The 861-nt window shown below is 36.8% G+C and overlaps 1 protein-coding gene across 6 annotated transcripts in view; it reads left to right on the top strand.

The window, feature by feature from the left end:
• Nucleotides 1-861, top strand: part of Sbno1 (strawberry notch homolog 1) — an 81,656-nt gene that overhangs the window by 49,710 nt on the left and 31,085 nt on the right. For all 6 annotated transcript variants that reach the window (XM_004635876.2, XM_004635877.2, XM_023720458.1 and 3 more), the window contains one exon: nt 534-685. In XM_004635876.2, coding sequence (XP_004635933.1) covers nt 534-685 — 152 coding nt within the window. The remainder of the gene's footprint in view (nt 1-533; nt 686-861) is intronic.

An 861-nucleotide genomic window follows, 5' to 3' on the forward strand; every position in this document is an offset into this window, starting at 1 on the left:
AGGGTAGTCTTGGCTGTTGCCCATTCATAAAGGCTGGCTAAAGTAATCTTCCTGTCTCAGCTTCCCAAGTACCTGGAACTCTAGATACATGCTGCTATACCTCTCTATTACCTTTTAAAAATTTTTTTGTGGCAGGGTCTCACTGTACAATTTAGTCCAGCCTTAAATTCACAGTGTAGCCCAGGCAGGCCTTGAACTTGTGGTGCTCCTCTTCCCTCAGCCTCTTGAGTGTTCGATTATAAATGTGCATCACCATTGTCATCTTCTATTACTTTGTAACTTAGCTAATTAAAAATGTAAAAAAAATTTTTTTTTAAATATAAAAATTCCATTTTTGCCTTGTCTTGGGTTTTTTTCAGCTGGATGGATTTGCCTTGAAAACTAAAATTCATTTGAGGGGAGTTATCAGTACTTCCCAAGATTCAACAAGTATATATATACACATTTAAAGGAACATATTTAATAAAGTCATAGACCATTGTAAGTGATTTTTGTCAGGTGAAGCAGTAATTGTCACTGTCCCTCTCCTACAGAGGAGTGTTGCAGTCACTCATTGAAAAACACTTCCCTGCTCCAGACAGGAAAAAACTGTATAGTTTGCTGGGAATTGATCTGACAGCTCCAAGTAACAACAGTTCACCCAGAGATAGCCCTTGCAAAGAAAACAAAATGAAGAAACGGAAAGGTGAGTACTCAGCCTTGCTGTTGGAAGCACTTTGGATGTGAACAGTTTGAAGCAGCAGAATTTGAGAATTGAACTGCTTTTCTTAAACTGGCAAGTTAGATATTTTCAGTGTTGCTTGTATACTTGAGTGCATAGGTAACCCTCTTTTATTTTTATTTTTTTAATTTTTATTTATT

Source organism: Octodon degus, unplaced genomic scaffold, assembly GCF_000260255.1.
Source record: "Octodon degus isolate 3935 unplaced genomic scaffold, OctDeg1.0 scaffold00076, whole genome shotgun sequence".
NCBI classification, from domain to species: domain Eukaryota; kingdom Metazoa; phylum Chordata; class Mammalia; order Rodentia; family Octodontidae; genus Octodon; species Octodon degus.